The sequence below is a fragment of the Falco rusticolus genome, chromosome 5 (assembly GCF_015220075.1).
Source record: "Falco rusticolus isolate bFalRus1 chromosome 5, bFalRus1.pri, whole genome shotgun sequence".
NCBI lineage: Eukaryota > Metazoa > Chordata > Aves > Falconiformes > Falconidae > Falco > Falco rusticolus.
The window spans coordinates 84,091,753-84,112,075 of record NC_051191.1 but is presented as its reverse complement, the minus strand read 5'-3'; the positions used below and the strand labels follow the sequence as shown (position 1 = coordinate 84,112,075).

General features: G+C 47.8%; 1 protein-coding gene across 4 annotated transcripts; it reads left to right on the top strand.

Moving 5' to 3' along the window:
* Positions 1–935: 935 nt before the first annotated feature.
* Positions 936–19,826, top strand: NRIP2 (nuclear receptor interacting protein 2). Of its 4 annotated transcripts, XR_005104318.1 has the most exons (7): positions 944–2,529; positions 7,548–7,724; positions 13,288–13,370; positions 13,836–13,963; positions 16,762–16,814; positions 17,664–17,816; positions 18,544–19,826. XR_005104318.1 is itself a non-coding variant. In XM_037387913.1 (6 exons), the coding sequence occupies exons 1-6, from the start codon at positions 2,299–2,301 to the stop codon at positions 17,754–17,756; spliced, it is 765 nt and encodes a 254-aa protein (XP_037243810.1). In that variant the 5' UTR covers positions 944–2,298; the 3' UTR covers positions 17,757–19,826. The 4 variants fall into 4 exon arrangements, 3 of the variants coding, with proteins under 3 accessions (XP_037243811.1, XP_037243809.1, XP_037243810.1); XM_037387913.1 differs by having other exon boundaries at positions 17,664–19,826; XM_037387912.1 differs by having other exon boundaries at positions 937–2,529; positions 16,762–19,826.
* Positions 19,827–20,323: the final 497 nt, after the last annotated feature.

Below are 20,323 nucleotides of genomic sequence, written 5' to 3'. Positions count from 1 at the left end.
GCAGGAACTGTAGGGGGTCTAGTCCCACGATGTTCTGTTCTGCTTTATGGTTTTAAGATCTCTTCTGAGGCTTTAAGAAAATTGGCACTGCCGTTGCTGCCAGCAGAAGCAGAACTGCCTTGTCAAGGCTGCCCTGCTGAGGTACTCATGGTCAGCAGGAAGGGAAACACCTTTTGGCCCCGTGTGAGAGTAGAGGTGCATGATTCAGTACTGGTTTATGGGGACGGTTAAAAGACTTGATAAAAGACCCAGAGGATGCTCAGTGAGGCCACCAGAGGTTAAAATTGTGTGTAAATCAGGAATCATGACAACCCAGAGGCAAGAAAACAAGACCATGGGAACACAGCTTCCCTGGGAATATCCATTATTTAAACTTTCATCTTAATTCCTTTTGCAGAGAGGCAAGGACGGCTGAAAACAGCTCTACTGATCTCTTGATGGGACTCTGTCTGCATTATGATGTTGGAGTTTGGCCTTGTAGTGTAAAGCAGTTAGAAAATATTTCTACTCCCATTTCTGCAAAATCTAGTTCTGCAAGCTGGTGCTGTGGAAACCATGATACCTTTTGTAAAGCAGTTAGCATACTGGTAACAAAAAGGTTAAACTTCTAAATTTTGGAATTACTTTAAAGCTGACCAGCCTCCTTTCTAATGTTTGAAGACCAAAGATCCCAAGAGAAATGCTAACACTGTGATGAATAGCAGGGAGTAAAAGGTAAACACTATGGTTTGCTTTGGACTGAGGCCAACTTTTTGCAGTTTCTGCAGCCACACTGAGGTCTCATAGTGGTTGACTGGACTCATCATTGTACATGGACCATTGGATTTACTTCCTAACATTTCAAACTCACTGTTTTATTTTTATATACAATCTAGAACATAGAAATAATTGGTATCAGCAACGTTGGAATGTTACATACTGCTAAGCTGGGAAAAAAGAAAGGGAGCAACGGAAAGGCTCCTTTTGGTGTAACTTTCATCTGTGGCTGCTATTCCTTCTGTGTCATACACAAAAGGTGTTTCACCCTCAGCTGGCATTCTTGGAAAGGTAATGCTGTCCTCAGCTTCGTAGCTGAGTAAAACTCAGTTTCCTCCTCTGTACAGAGCGTCAGAACTTGTGTTTATTGAGGCAGTGCATGCACCAGTTAAAAGGGATCAAAATAAAGCAGCTTCTGTTCAAGTTGAAACTTACAGTTTCAAGCAGCACGATGTGGAGGCAGAAAGTTGAAAAAGCGAGCTCTGCCTTGTCCTCTCCCCTCTGGGAGGAGGGATGCCCTGGTCCAGACATCCCACGCTGTAGCAGTGTCAGCATACTCTCAGCGTAAACAGGGAGTCAAATCCACTGGTATCGACAAGTCAGTGATTTTACACTTCTGCGACTTCGAGGGAATTGCTCTAGGTGGAGAGGGGTGAAAATGAGGGCAGAGTCAGGCCCAGTACATTTCCTCTGGCTGGAAGGAGAAACCAGGCCTTCATCATTTTGTTCAAGCTATACAATAAAATCCTTCAGTGCAGCCTATTCCAAATGCATGACACTCTGCAGAAATGAGACTGGGCATGCCTGCCAGCAGCCTTGAGGCAGATGCTCTCTCCCGTTTACCAAGGCACTGCATCATCTCCTAGGCTGAACCATGTTGTTGCCAACATTACGGACTCACTGCGATGCGTCAAAGCCCCCCCAGCACGGACACTGAACTGCACAGCCTGCCACCGGTTTACTGTCTCCTCAGTGTATCGGGGAGGGGGGGAACAGGAGTGTATACACGCATAGGCACACACACAAGGTACACACGTACATTCTCTCTCTCTCTCTCACACACACGCGCGCGCGTGCGCACGCACAGCCCAAGGGAGGTAAGTCCAGCCCCCAGCAGCGGGGCCATCCTTCTGCTGCTGGATTTTTCCAGCCAGAGCATCTTGCCGGCTCTGCTGTAATTTATGGAAATTGGTTTCTGACGTGGGGGTTTTTCTGTTACGGCAGGAACCCTCCGACTGGAGGAGGCAGAGCTGCAGTCAGGGCACGGGAAGAGAGGGAGGCGAAGAGGTGGGGGGCAGAGGGACACCGAGGGAGTGGAGAGGACAGAAAAAGAAAAAGACACAGGGACACTTCAGAGATGGGTGAGTTATAACTAACAGAGCAGGAAGAAAGGCAGAGAAAGGGAGAGAAGAAGAGCTGTGGGGAAGGGAAAGGGAAAGGAGCTCGGAGACTGACTCGGTCTCAGGAGGGCAAACGCCAGGAGACGAATTCAGGGAACACCCCAGCATATCAAGAAGGACCTGTTCTGTCTGAACCTTCACCATGAGCACAAGGAAGAGCTGCCCCCTGCCACTGGGGCAAGGAGACCGGGAGGAAAAGCACGGTGAGGGTACTCCTGACCTGCAGCGACAGGAGTGTGAGGTGGAGCTGAGGAACAAAGCTATTCTGCAACAGAAGAGGCGCCTTAAACAGGCCACCCAGTTTGTGCACAAGGACTCTGCTGACCTGCTGCCCCTGGATGGCTTGACAAGGCTTGGCACCTCCAAGGATCTGGTGAGTCCAGTGGGACCCCATGTGGGAGGGGGTCCTCCTAATAGCCTTCATCCCAGTTGGGAACTGCTGTCAGGCTTTGTGAAAGGGTCATGTGTTCAGCAAAGATGAAACTTCCCTTCAGCATCATCTAGGAGCAGGTCAGGGTGAGGGGAAAGAATGAATCACTCATTTTTTTTCATCCATCTTCCCACGCATCCCTTAGGAACCAAACTCCTCACAGAGGCAGGCAGACATGGACTGGAGGGACGCTCCAGGATCCAACTTTCCACTCACCCAGTACACAGATATGTTCGTCTGACATGTATATTTCATATGGGACGTCTCCGAAAGCCCCCGTGTATTCCTGCATGATCCAGCTCAAAAGCAGACTCCTTTCTGGACTCCGCAGGGAGGGAAGCACAGCTAACTCCGAGAGGATAACGTTTGACCTTGTCACCTTTTTGCATTGTTCTCTTTCCCCCCACTCTTTGGATTTCAGAGGGGCAAGCGCAGGGCAGGATCGCTAGCCAGGCGTGCAGGCAGCTGCAGTGGCCAGCACCAGAGGATGCCACCTCTGGGGAGGAGGCAGAGGAGCGAGGCCTGTGGGTGTCTCCTTGTGGAGACATGGAGCAGGGAGCGTCAGGGAGGGGATCTGTTCCAGGAGCCTGGGCAGTCTGTGGTCTGCAGGGACTTCCTCAAGGCTGGGAGCGTTTCCCACAGGATCTTTGCTGGCTTACCTGCATGCATCTCCCTCTTGCTCTGGCAGTTTTGCTGTCTGACTTCTCTCCACTGTGGAGTTTAACTGCTCGAGGTTGCAGAGGTCTAAACCATTATCCCAAACGGTTTAGACTGGCCTGGGTCTGGCCAGTGGTGGGGGCAGAGCCACTTATTCCAGCTGTGCCAGCGGGTGCCATAGAAGATGTTGCCCCTCCCTGCAGCCTGTCCTTCCCTCTGTAACCTCAGACCATGGCAGCAACACCACAGATGCTCATGTGTCGGTATCGCTGGTTGTGTCCCAGCTCCCGTGGCAGGCCCCATGGCTGCCGGCAGCGAGGCGCTGCTGTGCACGGGGCACAGACGTGTGGGACAGGCAGGGTCCCAGGCACCGGGCTGGAATGGAAGCCATGCTCCGGGCTGAACCCCCCGGGCGCAGAGGCTTTGCCACGCACAGATGAGGGGTCAGTGCCATGTTCCTGTGCCGCTGCGCCCTGCTGCTCCTGCCGGCCTCCCCACAGCCACCTCAGCTGCTGCTGACAGTCGCTGGCTCAGCGGGGTCAAGGGTGGCTCCTCAAAAGCTGTCACCTCATGCTCCGCCAGCCCTTCCCAGCCACACACACGGCTGCCAGCAGGGACCCCTCTGGCCCTGGACGCAGCCGCTGTCTGAAGTGCAAGAGGGAAGTCACGTAAGCGTTATACTGGTGAGGAACGGGGCTGCTCCTGCCCGTGGGGAAGGATGTCTGGCCACACCGGAGCCTGGAGGGCCTGGAGGGCCTGGAGGCCGGCGGCAGGGGCTGGCTATGCTGGCCCTTCGTGCCCCGCAGTGCTGCGGCTGAAGCACCCCAGGAGGGGACAGCCAGCGTACCCTGCGGCTCTCCCTTGTACAGCTTTTGGCAGGGAACGGGGAGGAGCCGCTCTGGAGTCTTTCAGTGCACGTTTGCTGAGCCCAGCTGCAAAGGCAGAGAGGAGCATGTCTACCTGCTTTGCTTTGGAGTTGACTCCTGTCACACCGTGCCCCCAGACGACAGCTGCGGTGCCAGCCAGCGGCCCCCGTGAGGGTCCTGCCAGTACGGCTGGCTGCCCAGGCCTCCGGAGGCTGGCACTCTGATGCCCCACATGTTTGCTCCAGCTTGTCTGGGTCACTCGCCACAAGCAGCTCTCCTGCTCAAATTAACCATGCTAGGCAGGAGACTTCCTCGCACGCAGGTGGCATTCCGTCACCGAAAACCACTGCGTAGTTCATGTTTGGTTCATAGCAGAATGGCTGCAACATTTTCACCGTGGAGTTAGGGAAGCAGTGAGTAAAGCATCACATCTTTTCTGCCACGGAAACTTTGCACTGGTGTTAGAAGGCACAAAATAACGTGTGGCACCTGTGCAAAGTTCTTACACATCGTGCCATATCTGGGGTCAGTGCAGTAGCTGCGGTACCTCATTTCTGGTTTACCTTGGGGCGAGAGGAGAACCAGGCCGTAGATTTCCAAGAGCAATTCAGCAGTCCCTGCAACCTGAAGGGCTGTTGTGATATTGCTGTGATGTTTTGGGACCTGCAAATCAGAGTCCAAGATATGCTTTCAGGCACTCCTCTGGCCCCGTGCAAAACTCTGTCTATGTCTCCTAAATTGATCTGTCACCCTCCTGTAGGACAGGGCTGCAGGGCTGCAAACAAAGCAGCAGCAGGAATTGCTGGAGACGTTGATCTTGGAGAGAGCACAGAACACCCCTAGAGTCCTCCAGCACTTACGCTGAGAGTTTAATTCCCCAAAATAGGTCTCCATTGACAGTGCCAGAAACTCCAGCTGTGGCAGCCCTGCATGTCCTAAAACTGGAGCAAGGCCCTGTGTCATTTAGAACTACATGTTTTCTTATACAACGTCAGGCTGTTGATTTTTGCCACTCTTTTCTGTGTATTTTGTGTGTGTGTTCAGCTTATGCAATGCATCCAGCACTGTCTGGGATTTGATGGGCCCATCACATCTCTGGCAATGAGTAATTACACATTTCAGTGCAGACCTCGCTTTTTTTTCCAGATTTATAACAACTACAAGCATGACACATTTTTTTTTAAACGGAGAAGAAAAATAAAGTAGCTGCACGAGCTAAACCATCCTGAAAGTACCAAGAAGGTCCAAATATCTGGCTTCTCCCTTCCCAAAAATCAAGATCCCAAGCTCATATCGGTTCCCTAATTATAGCGAGGCCTTGAGATTTCACTTTGGAGAGCCTGAACATGATGAGTTGCGCTGGGAACCTGCTCTCACCCTTCTAAGAGCCCTGAGAGGGCCTCCCTCCCAGCCGCTGGCCACAGCTCCTTCGGGTCCTCCCTCACCACCCTCTTCATCTCGCTGTTTCTCACCAGCCCAAGAGAGACAACAATCACTCCTCCGTCCCACTGGAGAGACAGAAGACAGGGAGGGCCCCAGGAGTCTGCTCCTGAACCCGATGCCTGCACAGTCCCAAAGCTCAGCTAATCCCCATCAGTGCTTGGCCTCTTCCCAGCCCAAGTGACAAGAAGGGGACAGAGGTGGCAGCTGCAAAGGGCCTGCTCTTTCTGTGGGAAAGGCTGTGGGGAGAGGGAAAGGTCCTTTGCATGCCAGATTGTGAGAGGAGACAGGAGGGAGGATGGGAATTTGGAGACCTGCTGTCAGTCCCCTGCCCTTTTCCCATGGCCCAGATTTTAGCTGGCAGCCAAACTGGCACTGTGCTCGGAGTATTTACGGAGTAAACTACAACAGCCAGCTGTGCTGTGGGCCTGCACAGTAAGCTGGGAAAAGACCAGGAACACAGAGATATTTTTACCTCACTTTTACAACTACTGCAGCGTCTCTTATGCAGCATGTGAGGGGTCTGACTCCTGCCCCTTGAGTGACGGGGAGGCAGGGGCATGAGGGACGCGGCACCTCGCAAAGAGCAACACTGAGCGCAACTGAAGGGCCAGTAACAGCCCTCCTGCTCCAACCGTGGGGTAAAACCGACAAGTCAGTGCGCTTCAAGTTGCAATTTACACACTTTCCTGGCCTCAGCCCCCTGACCAAGCATAAAGCCAGTCCGAAGCACACATACACTAAGGTTAATAACAGCCCAGCGCATTGGCAAGTCTGGTCTCATTCAGATGCTTGGCCTGTGCATTGATAAGATCCTACATCAAACTGCTTCGCCATCTGGAAGTTGATTTTAAACATTTGTTTTGAGAAAGATGAAAACAATGGTTTATGCTGTAGCACATCAGCCACTGTAGATTCTTTGCCTTTCTTCACATAGGCAGTTGTTACTGAGACCGCTATTGTCAGCCCTGAGCAGCTGCTCTCCTGCAGAAGGACCATGGGGCCAAGTACATGGAGAAAGGACAAAGCAACCTGCAACAGGCCTTCTCCATTGATGCTGCCCATAGTTGATTTCGTAGCTGTGCAGGGACTGGAGGCGCTGGATCAACACCAGGCAAAAACTAGAGCATCAAGCCGATGACAAAGGGAGCTTTCTTTCCAAAGCAACACTTTCCTGGGTGCATATGCAATGCTGGGACAAGAAGTTTTTCAAAATTTTTCATCTCCTTTGGTGCACCTCCTCTTCTGCCCAGAAGAAAGGAAATAGAAATGAAGTAGGAATGTGGGATACATGAGATATGAATGAGATACTTGAGATGATAGATAGGAATAAAGTTCCTTCAGCTGTTGGTCTGGCTGATGGTGCTCCCTTCTAGCTGTGAGCAAGTAAGGGCTTCATAGATGCTCCCCCAACAGGGAAGGGAATCAAAATAGTATCACTTCTGATGAAAGGAAGCAGAGACAGACTCCAAAGAACATCAGAAGCTAGTTTTAGTTTTATATGCAAGGGAAGCTTCCCACCTCACTACAAATAACCATTTGTATACATAAAATTTCTAGAGTCCTGCCTTCTTACCCACACGTACATCACACACTTGCTGGGTCCCCTGTCCCCTCCCGCATTAGAAGGTGTGAGCATGCCTGGTTGGATGTCAGTGCACACCCACCAGGTAGTGTGTTGCAGGACCTGAACAGGTACGAAGCTGCTGAGTGCATGTTTAGCTGAAGGAACAGCTACGTGTGGGGGAAAACACGCATCAGGCATGCTCTTCTCCTCCAGTAACTGCGTCGCAGAGACCTGCCTGTCACAGACATCCCAACACTTTATCATCACCTTAGTGGCTACAGAAAAAACCTTGGGATTTTGGGATAAGTCTGTCTTTCATCATTATGATCAGTTGGGTTCAACATTTGCAGTCTGCTTCCTTGGGCTAGCAAAAGTCCTTGTCCTGAGCTCCATACTTAGCTGGGATTTCTCTTTCTTTGTGATGGAGACAGCAGCCGCATAGTGTGGTCCAGAGGCGCCTCTTGGAAGGCAATCTGAACAAGCTGCGGGGCGAGACCAGGGTTCAGTCTGCATGGGTTCAATCTCCGCTGGCAAAAGACCAGGATGAAAAGATGGAAAAGGGAGAGGACAGGAGAAAAGAGACTTCACACCTGCTGATACAGTGTCAGGTAAGGCAACAACATGGCGCTGATTTCACAGTGATGGCAAATGCTCGGTGAGCTCCAGCTGCCCCACTCCAAGGGCCATGCAAAGTTATTAATTGCAAAGCCAGCTGCAGCCAGAGAGAGCAGATTTCCCACATGGCCTCACCTAGAGTTTGGATTCCGTTCTTCCCACAGACAGAGGAAAGCTTTTCTGCCACATGCATTCTAGTCGTCTATATTTGAAGATAAATTACATTACTCGCATCTCCTTCCTTTGGAGGCCAGCTTTTCCGTGATATGAGGTATTTCATAGCTGTATACAGAAGCATGGAATGTCTCCTTACTACTCTAATACAGGTGCCTCTAGTTAATTTACACTTACTGGAGCCGGTCTGGTCTAATTCTCTCAGGTGTCAAAGGACCGCCTACGAAAGTGGCTGTGTTCTGAATTAGCACTGTTGCATTTCTTGATGAAAGCAGTATTTTTAGCTCCCTTTTCTTATATCCTCCCGTGAGCAGAACATGCTCCTTCCTGGCCCCTGTAGGTAAGAAAGCACATCCAAAAGCTGTGCCCATGGAAGAAGGCTGCATGGTTAGAGCTGTTCAATAGTATGCAGATACAAGACTCACCAAGATGTAGACCTGGTATATAAAATTCATTTTAAAGCTGCATTTATTTCAGTCACCTGTCATAAAAAACATCTCACATGTTAGAGTGTGAAGTCTACACTTCCAGGAAAACCACATATACCTTTGAAAATTCAGTTGGCACAAGTAATTATATGAATACAACCTGGTGGCAAATTTCTGAAACGTTCAGACCAGGTGTCTCAATACCACGCAAAGCCACTGTCTGGTTTGTTTTCCAGCTTCGACTGTTGCAGTTAGGCGTTGCTTGTCCTGGGTTTTAGTCTCTGCTGTAGCTAGGTTAACATAACCATACTTGGAAAAACAAACCAGTGGGATGAATGGCTCTCAGGGTAATTTGTCCAAATAGCTGGAGTCTTTTTTTTTTTTGAACAAATGAAGGAATTTCTTTTTTTTTTAATCACCACTCTATATTGTTTTGTAAGAGGAAACTCAGTGATAAACGGTGGGGGGTTTACCAGTCACATACATTGAACAAGGACAGGCATGCATAGGTATCATGTCCCAGGGGCAGCAGCTAACTCAGCTTCAGAGTCCACTACTCATTCCCCTCTTGTGTTTCTAACGGACCGTACCCCAGCTCTCACACACATGTTTTCCTTCAGGAGGAAGGTTAATGGACTCCACAGTCCAAGAAACAGGTCTAACGCTGCACTTAACTCCCTCTGAACTCAGTACCTTCTCTGCAGGCATTTCTCTCTTTTTCTGCCCTTCTTAAGAGCCAGTCACTGCTTTCCACACTTAGTCTTCTTACATTGAAGGCAGGGAAGCTCTCCTTCACTTCTTTTTAGTCTTGCTGCTTTTCATGTTCACATTTGTCAACTTCAAAAAGACTCGCCTGTAAGTAACAGCTCTATGGCAGGAAATGGCACTCAGGCTGCTGACCTGGCACCTTTTGGAAATCTGCTTGACTATGGTGTAGTTTTTATTAGAAATGGAACACGACCCCAGTGAAGTCTCTTCTCTCTGACAGCAGCTCCTGAGAAAAGATCATCCACCAGCATAAAGCTTCCATCTACAGTCAGGCAAGTATGCTGGAAATTTCAAAGTGGTAACAAATGCATCACCCGACTAGTAACTGAACTTGACTAGGAAATAAAACTGAATATATGTAAACTTCAGTGGTACAAGGAGATTCAGGCAATGAGTGTTTTCACTCTAACAGGTTATAGTTGCCCTGTGCCAAAGGCCTTTTTAAGTTTCAGAGATCACAGAGAGACCCAGTCTATAGCAGTTGTACTGCACTGTCCCTCACCCTCTTATTTACTTGGGTGGGTTGCTCACATGGTGCTTTAGCAGAACTTCCTCCTTTTGTGGGAGTTTTTGCAAAGCACTTTGGAAAGCTTGTCGTGACTGGCATCTGCATCATAAAATCAAGCAGCTATTTTTTGTGGTGAGGCTTGTCTCTTGCTGACTTGGAAATAGATGCTAAAAGATTCCACTGCTATCCCAAGCTGCTTTTCCTCTGTGCTAAAGCAATGTGGAATTAATCAGCCTTGGTTGGTTAAAGCAGCTTCTTGGCTTTGGAACTGGCACTACTTCAGAAAACAGAACTCTTTATAGATGGTGATCCTTACTGATTCTTCTCCCCTCTTTCTCTTTCTTGGAAATCCAGATAATTAACCTTTAGACAAAGACTAATGGTGACTGGTAGTAACAGACTGAAAATTCTGAGGCAGAGATGAGAGTGGGTAATGTGATGAAAAGTCCTTTTAGTCCAAGAAGGCTTGCAGTACTCCTTACCTAATCTGCACTGTGTTTGTGGTATGCTGGACTAAGGACTCTCCTCAGGCTCCTGGCGAGTTCTCCGGGCAAATACTGGTATAACTGGAAGGTGGATAGCTTTTGTGAGGCTGGCGGAGCTGTGCAGGGCTATTTACTACTGAATGAGACAAAATGTTGTTTTCCACAGAATAATCGCTGTTCTGTTACATCCTAGCAAGTTTTGAACTTGCAACTTTCCCAGTCTGCTCTGAAACAAAACTCAAGAATCCGCTAGTGATACAGTTTAAATTTATTATTACAATGCTAACAGTTTGTGCATCTCAAGTCTGCCTGCTCCCAAAGTGGTTCCTTAGCAATTGCCATCGATACTCCAGGTCTTCTGTTTCTGAAGGGCTGATGTAATACTTTTTCAGTAGCTGGTCAATGAACAGTTGGCTTCTGTGAGCCACAGGGATGGTTAACACTTTCCCAGTAGAATCCATGTCTGTTAATAAGGAAGAGCGGATTCAGCCGGACGCTGTTAGCAGACTGCAGTCTGGGCAGATGTGGTAGCACACCTGACCTGGCGCTCATGGCTAATGCACCCACTTAGGTAGTGAGGAGGCACAGGGAAGCAGAGTACAGAGGCTGAGGTGGCAAATGCTTAGCACGTGTCTGCACTTAGTGCTTTATCTTGCCTCTCTGCTTAGTCTGGCCAGAATCCTTTCAGGCAGGGCTGATGTATCAGTGAGGACCAGAGAGCACAGACATTACAGAGCTCTAAAAGCAGAAGAGGAGGCATTTTGCCAAAGAATCAGAGGATGGTTTGGGTTGGAAGGGACCTTAAAGATCATCTAGTTCCAAACCCCCTGCCATGGGCAGGGATAAGGGACTGTCCTCTGACTCCAGTAAATTTCTAGGCTGTTTTCTCTCTAGAAGCCTGGACTTTGTAGCACCAGCTTTTGCAATAAATAGCTCTTGTCGTGTGGGATGTCTCCAGCTGGCCTTGGGGACCTCTATGGGCAGGCACTACTCCTAGTCCTGAATGTTTAAACCTGGCATGCCAGGCAGCCTGGAGCCATGGCGGTAACGTACGTTCTTGAACAAGCAGAAGTATTGCCAAAGTCGGGAGCTTCTAGAGTGCTTTGCAGCTCTTCCCCTTCTCTGATGCTCTAGCATGTTCCCTCACTCGCTTAAAGCAGATTTGTGCCAAAAGGCAGGAGGTGTGCAAGAGAATAGGTGCACATTCTGGGAACAGGCAGCAGCTCAGCTGGGTCTCCTACCAGCTCTGTCATGTGTGATCTGGATTACCGCAGGATGGCAGTTCAAGCTGCTCTGCAGTGAAATGGAACTGCTCATTTGTGAAGGAGCTGGGGGACTATTCCAGTCCAAATGTGCAAAAAACTGCAGAGAGGGCTTCTGAGGGCTGGTTTCTCTGTGGTCTGACTCTATTTCATGAGTCTTCCAGCTGGTATCATGTCAGTTAAGTTTTGTGTTCTCCCAGCCTGTGACTTTGCAATTCTGTGGCAATTTCCATACCATGTGCTGAAGAGCAGCCTTGGATCGAATGTAGATGCCAGTGCAGCTGAGACTGAGAAGCACATGATATAATGGGGAAGGCATAGTGCTGGCAGCCAGAAGTTTGTAAGATCTGTCTTGGCTTTGGCTTTCCTACAGTACTTGGCATTTTATGCTTCACTTGAGTGTTGTAAGAAGTCCCAAGTGTTTGCAGTCACATGGGACTGTTAATTAACCGGATATAATTCTTTGTGAATAAGATTTGCTTTTTTACATTAAAGGAGAAAAAGTGTAACAACCAAATCAGGAGCTGTTGAAAATATGCAGCTGTGCATATTTTCTCTGTGGATACTGCTTGAGCACTGCTCTCCTTTTTCCTGGATGAGGCCACACACGGTGAATGCTCTTCCTTCTAAAACTATTGATATCGTTTAAATATACATCATATATGCATATATGAGTCTTACATGGTTCTTGGTGAACTCTGTAAAACAATACAGGTTAAGATCTCTAGTTCCAGTGGTCTTGCAGTTCTTGAGAATTTCTCAATTAAGTGGCCATTCTAGGAACATGGTGTATCTAAATGTTCAGAATGATTAAATTCTCTACACTGATGTACTGCAGATGCAGTTTAGACCAGAGGAAAAGCTCCAAGACAAAACAGACTTGAAGCTTCCAGCATGTACTTTATGAGGTTGCCTTGAGTGCAATTAGCTCTTCCTTCTCTTTATTTTTTTTCCTTTTTGAACAGAACTCTATTGATGTCCTTGATAACCCTATTTTTTTAAACCTTTACCATATATGAGACCTGCTGTTACTTCAGTACCTCTGGCCTGCCATTAAGGACCTCTGTGCAGAGAAGACAGAAAACAGATGGCAAGCACATCTCCTGTTCCCTTTCAAGTGCAAAGGGATGAAGAAATAAAGTGGGCAAGGCACTGGGGATTATTCCAGTAAAATCATTCAGAGGTGACTTGGGTGCAGGGCATCCAGTCTCTCCCTTTACTAGATGACACCAGCTGTGAATATTGCAGTTGTAGTGTTTATGTCGTATTTCTTTAAAGAGCTGTCTAGGAACTTAATGTAAGCCCCACACAAATCAGAAGCCTCATGCTTAGGTTGTGTCTTGGATTCAGGACTCACTTGGATGTGTCAGTTATCTTGTGAACTGCCTTAAATTCAAGCTCTTCTCCGGTATGCTTGTCCTGGCGTGGTCCTGCTTCTCCCACAGACTTCTCCCTCTGGAAGCTTTTCAGCTGACAACAGATGTCTAACTCTGGAACATTGTTCCCTGTGACACCAGAAGAAATGGAGAGAGGAAAGCTACAAAGGCTGTAGCACGTGCTTATATTCCTTTAGAAGCTTTTATCATATCAGTTATTGCTCTGTTAATAAAATCTATGTGAGTTTTCTTAACAAATTCACAAGCATCTTTTGCCTGGAATACTGCTAAGTTAAAGTCACTGATAACAGATAAGTGTCTGGGCAATCAATAGAAATTGAAGAAGATGAATTAAAAAAAGCCTTTGGCAGAGGTTTGCAGAGCAGTGGGGAGACAACCGTTGTCTTCGACAAGTCTCCTGGTTTCTGCCTACTGCCTAAAGCACCACACCTTCGGCTGTGTGGCTAAGGAAGTTCTAAGAGATGGTCACACTGTTAGAGGACTGGGTATGCCAGTTTTGAGCCCACAGTAATTATCTGTTGTTATTTTTTCTAGTGCCAAGGTCAGGTATTGAAAGCAACTGTTAACACCGGGTGTCTACCAAATCTCATCTCCAAGAGCTGTTTAAACCAGCTGGGGTAAGTCTTTGCACAGCAGCAAAGGAGGGGTGGCTAAAAGAAAACCTATGGCAAGAAACTAGGCACTCTTGGTTCCCAGCCCCAGTGATAATTACTAGCAGCTTTGCATGTGCACATGGCTGTTTAGGAGAAGACGCAGAGGGTGGGCTACAGGGCAAGGCATCAGAAGCACTCACAAAGTTGTGTGCAGACCCCAGCCTAGGAGGCAGAGCTGCGTCATTCTCTCTGTGCGTACTGCAGGGCAAAGCAGCCCAGCTAAGGGTTAGCCTCAGCAGTGAGGAACCCAAATGGACGGCGCTTTATGGTTTTGCTTGTGGAGTCTGCCTCCAGTCATGCTGTATGAAAGAGATTCCTCCTCTTGTGGGCCTGTTCCCAATGAGACCGAGAAGCACTGCCATCAGTGAGAAGTCCTGTTTTTCCTCCTCTTCCTCCGCTTGAGGCAATAACACCTCTTGTGTCCCACAGGCTGGAAGAAGTGTCTGCCATGGACTGTGGAGACCTCTCTCTTCCCATATCCAGCGTTGTTGGCCGAGTAGAACATATGGAGTTGCAATTTGGCCAGGAGACAGTGCTGTGTTCAGCACTGGTTGTAGGTGAGAGTGCCAGCCCCTCCTCTCCCCCAGTTTTCCTGTGTCCCTCTTGCCCTGCCGAGGGCATTTCAAAGGATCTCTGGGAAAAGCATAATGGTGTGGGAGGTTGGTGATGTGGTCACCTCCGCTGCTGGCCAAGATTATTATGCTCTGTGTATATCCCAAATGTAACCACAGGCGAAGGGCATAGGAAGAGTACAGAGAAGACTGAAGATGTTGAAAGTGGGGAGAAATTAGGTGCTTTTTGGTCCTAATACAGAATGTGGAAAATTCTTGTGCCCTTCTAAAATAGACCTTTCCTAGCATTATCCAGACTGTTTGATTAGTACTCTGGTGCCCTATGTTCTCCCACTGAAAAGGCACTTTTGTCTTTGGCTGGATGGAGTCATCAGAGAAACTGATAGAGGGTACAGCTTATTCCCCAGAGTGTTTCTGTGTGTACTCATCTGCCTCTGCTGCAGGAGGCACCCTGGAAGAACCTGGTAGGCCCAGAGTGTTGGGTTTCCCTTGGTGTCCTGAGGAGGACCCTTTGAAGGAAGGAGCCTTAGGAGACAAGGTCAAGTCAGCAGGCACTGGAGCACGCCCAAAGAACGGCAGAGGCTGCATGTTCTGCATTTCCATCAAGCTGTACATATGCTGAAACCAACTCAGTCGTCTTTTTTCCCCTGTTCTTTCTCCCTATTAGTCTTCCAGCTTTACCCTATTCCCTTTGTTTGCCTCCTCATCTTTGATGAGTATTATCAATCTTCCAAGGCCTCCCTTGCTCCCTCTTTCCATGTCCATTCTTCCCACCTTCCTAGTCATCTAGAAGGGGCTTCCTCCTCTTCCACACTCCGGCTCACTCTTCTTCCCTGTTTTCCCCTCTACTTGTTCTTGCCCTTCATGGGGACTCCATACTAGCACCAGCACCACTGAATTACCCCAGTAACACCTATCCATTTTGATGGGATGTGGACATGGCTGCCTGAAAGGACCAGAATTGTTACATCTATGCCTTACATCTCCCTGTGCACACAGCGCTCTTGTTTATGTGGTGATAAATAAATTACGAAATACAGCCACACACAGGGCAAGCAGGTATCCAGGAAACATGGGGCATGTTAATGATGTCACGGGTGGCTGCTGAACCCTGGAGACTCTAGGAGCTGAGGATTCCTCCTTCCCTGCCAGTGAGGTCCAGATGGATGACTCTAACACCCACAAGGTTGCTCTTGACCAGTCCAATGCATGTTCTCAGTGGCAGGTTCAGTCAGCAGCAAGGCTGAAGTATTCCAGAGAGGCACATACAGAGAGGACACAGCCAAGGCCATCCACACAGGTTGCCACACACCTTTACTAGCCCTCACATCAGCAGTGCCTTTACCAGCGCTCACATCATTGCCAGCACAGATAGCCCAGTGCCCAGTCCTGGTCCTCCTCTGTCTGACCAGGATGGAAGTTCACTAGCAGAAGCTCATACATCCTCAGTCTCTAGCTTCACAAGCACACTCATATTCACAGTCTTCAAATAACAGCACAGCTTTTAAGTCTGTTTTATATCCATGTCTGGACCCTAGGTCCCTCACCTAGCCACTGACCCAGGCCTTGAGTCTTTCCAGATGCAGGTTTTTTTTCTACTTACTGGCTAGACCAGACTGAAGTTTTCTAGCTAATTGTGTATACAAATCCACCAGCTTATAGCATTAAATTCACTGCAGAAATATAAATACAAGTCTTTCTAGTTAGTGGCATTTAGACCTCTCACACATATGCCCTGTCCTTTTCAGTTGCTGGTTTATAATCCTAAGGCTCCTGTGACCCTGGTCAAAATTGGTACCCAGAGCTCCCTTGCATGCTGATCTCTCCAGCTGCTGGCACTCGGGTGTATCAGCCCTATGACCTGTGCTCTCTTCCCCAGCTACTGGAACCCAGACTTCTCTTGCACACTGGCCCGCTCTAGTTGCTGGCACCTGTGAGTTATGTCCCCTTGTCCAGTTGCTGACACAGACCTATAGGGCCTCTGCTGTCCCTTCAGTTACTGGCACCTCTCCACGTGCCAGTCCCTTTGGTTGCTGACATCTAGATTATTTGCCCTTTAACCTGTGGCATTTTCTACATTTGCTGACACTTACGACTTGCAGCAGTCACACATAGGATAGAGAGGTTACACAGAAAAAAAATTACTTTATAAAATTATTTAATAAGAAGATCAGATAGATTGCGGCCATCAGGAGCAGGGTTTGGTCAGACAAGTGAACTGACCAACAGCCTGCTTGCATGTGACTGGCTCCCTTACTCCCTCTCCTCTTCATTATTCCATGCTTGTTCTTCCCTGATCCACCCTGCTGCTTGACTTCTCCTGCCTTTGGCCCTTCCCCTACACAGCCCATAGCAAGTTTTACGTGATCCCACAAGCCTCTTCTGATATCTCATAGTAAGTTCCAAACAATCCCACAAACCCCCTCAAATATTTCATAATACTCGTGATAATCATAGATCCTTCCCCTTAGCTAAGAAGTTCACTTTGACCTTCTTCAGGGTTGTGCCTGAGTAGCTCCTTTAATGACCCACCAGTCAGTGGCAGACGGGTGTTGGTCTCTGGTATTGTCACTGTTACCACCCGCTTGTTAATGTTTGTGTGTTCAATTAATCACTTTCCTTGTTATTTGTTATTATTTACTTTATACTGAATAGACCATAACCACGTAACTTTATGAACCAGCTGCTCTCATATTCCACATCCTCTTACAGGAGAGACACACTTTCTTTAGAGGGGCAATATATATAGTCTTAAGCCTGATCAGTCTCTTTTCTCTTCTCAGATGATGAAATGCTGGAGTTTTGCATTGGTCTCCAGACTCTGTTATCTCTCAAGGTAAGGAACAGCTTCTTCCTTATTGCAGGACTCCTCTCAAGAAGTTTGCAAAGATTTGATTGCTGTAAGCATCAGGAATATTTACTTCAGGTCTTCCAGGGTGCTACCGGCAATGCTTGTTGCACAGCTGCGTGGCTGGCTGCAGTATGCTCTAATTCCTTTCCAGTCCTTCTTAAAGGTTTTAGGAAAGGAATCACCCAGTAGGATACTATCACATCTTCCATTCTTTGTATTCCTGACCATCCAAGTTGCAAAGGCAACGAGGGAACTGAAGAGGCAACAAAAAAAGAGGCAAAGCACGCTGTGTCACAAGTTAGATTTGTGTTGCCTTTGGAAGGCAGATGCGAACAAGCTCTGTCCTCGCTTTGAGCTAAGTGAAGCTGCACGATCACCATCAGCGTGCAACAGTAACCAGACACGAGTGGGAAGAGTCCTCTCCTTTTGTCAGCTCAGCTCAGGGTCAGTGCTCTGCTGGGCCTGGCGCCTGGGTGGCTCAGAGCATGGCTGCAGCAGGACAGCTTGCTCCTGCCTGTCAAATGTTTGTAGCCACATGTCAAACACATAAGCAGGGAAAGTCTTGGGCTGAATGACTGAGTCATGTGAGGACATCACCTCAGAGGGAGTCATAGGAAGAAGTGAGGCGAGTGGCTCTCTGAAGGGTTTGGAGAGGAATTCATTGAAGGGAATAGGAGCAAGGAGGCAGCATGGGGGACAGGGAGGGGAACTGTAAAGTCTCTACAAACCAAAAGTGGAGTTTTTTGATGGTTATACAGGTTTTCCCCAGTCACAGACATCATGAGATTTGCTATCTGAAATGTCCAGCAACTAACTGGCTCTCCCCGTCTTTAGTGTTGCATCGACTTGGAGAAAGGAGTCCTGAGATTTAAAGCACTGAGTCAAGAGCTGCCTTTTCTACATGCCTCTGAAGAACCTGGTCAGTGACTGGCTGCGTTCCCAAAGTCTAGGGCTGAGGAGACTTGCTGCCGTGAGAGAGAGATGAGGGTGAGGCTCACACGCCCCTAACCTTGCTGAGTTCTAGGCTGAGGCATTCGCTGGGGAGTTAGAAAAAGGCAAATGGGTGCTGGAAGCTGTTGTTGCTGGGAGTGCCTCATCTTGAGAGATATCCCTCCTTTCAGTGGACCCTCTTGCTTGTCCCCATGTGCTGAGTGGGCATTTTGTTCTTGTTTTTCTATCTGTCCCTAGTCACTCCAATTTCTACTTCTGTACTAAATTCACCCTACCCTTTTAATGACTTATTTTTACAATACCCTCTGTTCATGAGACAAGAGAGTCTCTGTGAACAGTCTCCGGTTGTTCTGTGGACAGGAGGACAGTGCTTTCTCCAAAAGCCTCAAAGATTGCCATGAGTATTTCCCACCTCTTTGCCTCAGTGTGAGAGGACTCCACTCCCATTTCTTTGTGGGAAGGGCTCTGTGGCCAGTCACCTCACTTGTACTCTGGGAAGCTGGATTTTACTACTTTTTCCTGGCTCAGAGCAGAAGAGAAGTATTTTCTTGGAAAAACCTTGCAGCAAGAACACTTTGAGAGTCCTTAATTCTAAGAAAACTTTGCAGAAATGCTGAGTGTAGATGCCTAGAGTACGGTGAACGCTCACAGGGGCTTGGGCTTTGCCACTGCATCCTTGGCCACTAAGCTATATTATATGAATAGCAATGCTGTTGGTGTTATATGCAGTAACCAGACTTGCACACCCTGTTCTTCTGACCAGGCCTCTCCTCTCTGCACTCCAGCTGCTAGAGCTACATTTCTGCCTCCTCTGCTGCACCATCAGAGATCCTGCCACTCACTTTAAATGCTGCGATGAATTACAGCACCCAGAGTCTTTTGCTCTGCCAGCTCCTTTCTTTCAACTTGAGATCTAGTGATACATCAGCCTCAAGTCCCAGCACCTCAGAGCCCATCAACTTTCCTACTCCTGCATGAAACAAAACCTAGACTTCCTTGCAGTATCAGCTCAGGTCAGAGAACTGTGAACTTGTCTGGGATGATCAGGGTGATTGTTAAATCACTTAATTGTTGGGGGGGTTTAATATTTTTTTTATGTGCATCCTAGAGCATAGCTGTATGACGAATATATAGTCTATTCTTTACTAGCTCTAGGAAAGATGCACCAGATCAGGGCTTGTTCCATGCCTTTTGACTACTTATTCACTACCTGCATTTTGCACAATGTCCCTTAGTCCACCCTTAGAATGTCACGACACCCCCGTTTTGCCTATCTTCTTGGATTAAACACTACTGGCTCTCTTCCTTTTTATCAAGCCTCTTGTTTCCATTGTGCTTGTTAAAGAATTTGTGTATGCAGTTTTGCTTTTTACTGTTAGTTCTTCCCTAAATCAGATGCTGCATGCTGTAGTTTAACATACGGTGAAATCAGCAGAGTACAGCCTGGCTGATACGATTTGGGATGCACTTCCCAGTGTTAGTTGGTGTGACTGGCATCTGCTCCTCCCACAAGCAGCATCAGGCTAGTGACTTTTATTGTTAGTCGTCATATCTTGCAGCTTCTGATCTGTTCCTTGGCTTCTTTGCCATTCTCCTACTTGTGCATCTGATTATTTCTGGCTGCATGAACTGCTTTCCATGAATCTCCTGAACGACACCAACGGTCCTCTCATTTAAGTCAGGACACATCTACTTGATGAGCCTGTCTTCCAAAGTACCAGTAATTCCTCCTGGATTTGTATCACTTGCGTGTCTGACTGGCTCCTCAAACCCAGGGGTCTTTAATGACAGGTCAGACTTGTACTAAACCATCCCGTGTCTCAGCTGGAATCTACATAGTACTTGGGTCAACTCTGCTGAAAATGTCGTGATAGATGAACCACCTGTTCCTACGTGCAGCAGCTTGCCTAGTTTCCAACTCTCATTGCCCTCTAAAAATGGCATGTGAAACAATGGCAAATAATCTGCTAAAGCCAGTAGATACCATGTCCATTAAAGCTCTTATGATTCATTAACTTTTATGCCCTATTTAAAAAAAAAAAAAAAGACAAACACTTAAATCCTAACCGTAAACATTAATGCTCACTCTAGCCCCAACACAAACCCTAAACTCTAACCCTCATGCTATCCCCTAACCCTATCCCTCACCCCTAACCCTAAACTTTAATGTACCCCCTAACCCTAAAACCTAAACCTACCCTAAACTAAACCTAAGCCTAACCCCTAATGTAACAGCTAACCACAAAACCTAACATTAACCTTAATGCTAACTCTAACCCCAAAGCAGTAATCCTACCCCCTGGCACCTAACCCTAACCCCTAACTCCCTAAATGTAACCACCTAACTCTAACCCCATACACCTAATTCCAAACCCTAACCCTAATCCTAAACTTAACGTTAACTCCGAATATGAAACCCTAACGCCGACTCTAACCCTATTCCCAACTTTATACCTAAGCATAACCCTATCCCTAATGATAACCCCTAACTCTGAACCTGTGTAACTAAACCTAACCCCTAACCCTTGCTCTAAACATATCCC